We start from the raw sequence: 1,798 nt of genomic DNA, 5'->3' as shown, positions 1-1,798 counted from the left end.
GTAAAAGACTTGGACATCTTCATTTACTTATCTTAATACATAGACTAGTCATGCAAACAATATGACATTTCTACAGGCAGAAATTTAAAATTTGCACAAAACTTGCTATAAGAATATTTCTTTCTCCTCCTCTCTTACATCTGTAATACACAGAGATTTTTTTTTACTTTCCGTCTCCTCCCTTTTCCCTCCCTCCCACCCCCCCCTTTCTTTTTTTGTAACTCCATCTAGCAACATGCCATCCCAGGTTCCCCTTCCTCTAGCCACAACAATATTCACATCCTATACTTGCAGTGAGAAAGCTATTACTTGAGTCACCCACTGAGAAATGCTCCACAATCTTTGCTCAGTAGAGTCCCATGATTGCAATGCCAACATCTTTGGATGGCCGGCGGTCTTTGACCAAAAAGTTGATCATGCTTTCTGATTTGATGAGTAGGTTGCAGCCTAAAAAGAACACCCCAAAGATGACAGTCAATGAGAGGACACAAAGAACAGCAATCTGGACCACTCGGTTGATGAAGAGGTTCCTTTCATCTGGGAGCAGGACAGACGCCCCTCCATCGCTGGCCACCACTGTTCCTGTCCCATTGCAGCAGCCAATCAGAATTCCCAGATCTTGGGATCGATTGGAAAACATACCTTCTTCTAACAGTGTTTGGTTAAATAAGGTCCCATTCATTCTGTATTTCAAGCCAATGGAAGTTCCAGAAAAATGAGAACAGTGAGCTTTCTTTTGCTGAGTGACCCTAAATGATATAAGCACTCTTCAGTAGTCAGCTAGGCTGTCTCCTGCTTCTTGATCTTCTTGCACAAAGGCACTGTCAGCACAAGGTAGACAGCTGTAAAAGGACAAGGAAACAGTTCCACCAACACCATGCCATCCAATCTTTAAGAGAAACAGGGCAATTCCAAACGTCAGATTTCTAAGCAGCTGTTGTGCTGTCAAACAGGCTGGAATCTCTGGAGATGCATATTGCATTGTACAGTAAAGTCTCTAAGCAGCATGATAAAAACAACTTGCAGAAAAAAAACTCCACCCAGAACTGATCCTAAGCACCACCTTCATCCACCACTACAGGCAGAGAGCTGCCAGTCTGCTAACAGTCCTTCTCTATCAGAAGAAAACCAGTTCAGTACAAAGAGTTCATGTGCTGATATGATGCACTAGCATTACCAAACACATAGAAATCTTTTCTCCAAAGAGCTCCTGAGGTGCTGTGTGTAAATCCATTCTTTCGCTGTATCTAATCACTAAGCTTATCAGCTGCAACTCCAGTTGACAACTGTTCTCCCTGAGATTAGCAAAGAATAACTCTCCTTACAGTTTTAAAGGGAAAGACCCTATATGGGCTTTAAACCTGAGAAGTTTCTTTCTCAGACTCTGTGTTGAGGGTGATCAATGATCACCTGATCAGCCTTTTTCCAGTCTTTCAAAAAATACATCATTTTTCATAGCCCTGTCTAGTTTCAGTATACCTTATTAGTATAATCTCTAATGGATAGATGCAAGCATTTTTCCTTGCTGTGAGACTGGAAAGGGTGGAAAGCTAATTTGAGAATTCTTGTATCAAAATTCACTGTAGATTATAAATACAGTATGCAAAGAGCTTACCCTCATTTCTTATGCATCATAAAATATGTTTCCCCCCAATTGTGCTTCTGGTTAGAATGAGGTTTAGGTACTTTTCCTAAGCTAGCATTACCTGTTTAGGTGATCATTTTTGTTTTATTTATCTATTATGTTTATGGAAAGCTACCTAATAAAATTATTTTCTGGACTATTTTTACCCTAGAG

At 40.3% G+C, this 1,798-nt stretch overlaps 1 protein-coding gene across 1 annotated transcript; it reads right to left on the bottom strand.

The window, feature by feature from the left end:
* Positions 1-208: 208 nt before the first annotated feature.
* On the bottom strand, positions 209-1,387 carry RPRML (reprimo like). The gene has a single exon (XM_087894003.1). It carries the CDS (start codon positions 680-682, stop codon positions 347-349), a length of 336 nt encoding a protein of 111 aa, XP_087750129.1. The 5' UTR covers positions 683-1,387; the 3' UTR covers positions 209-346.
* Positions 1,388-1,798: the final 411 nt, after the last annotated feature.

The sequence above is a fragment of the Pantherophis guttatus genome, chromosome 4 (assembly GCF_059756535.1).
Source record: "Pantherophis guttatus breed Tessera chromosome 4, ASM5975653v1, whole genome shotgun sequence".
NCBI classification, from domain to species: Eukaryota; Metazoa; Chordata; class Lepidosauria; order Squamata; family Colubridae; genus Pantherophis; species Pantherophis guttatus.
This window is presented reverse-complemented; position numbering and strand designations above follow the sequence as displayed.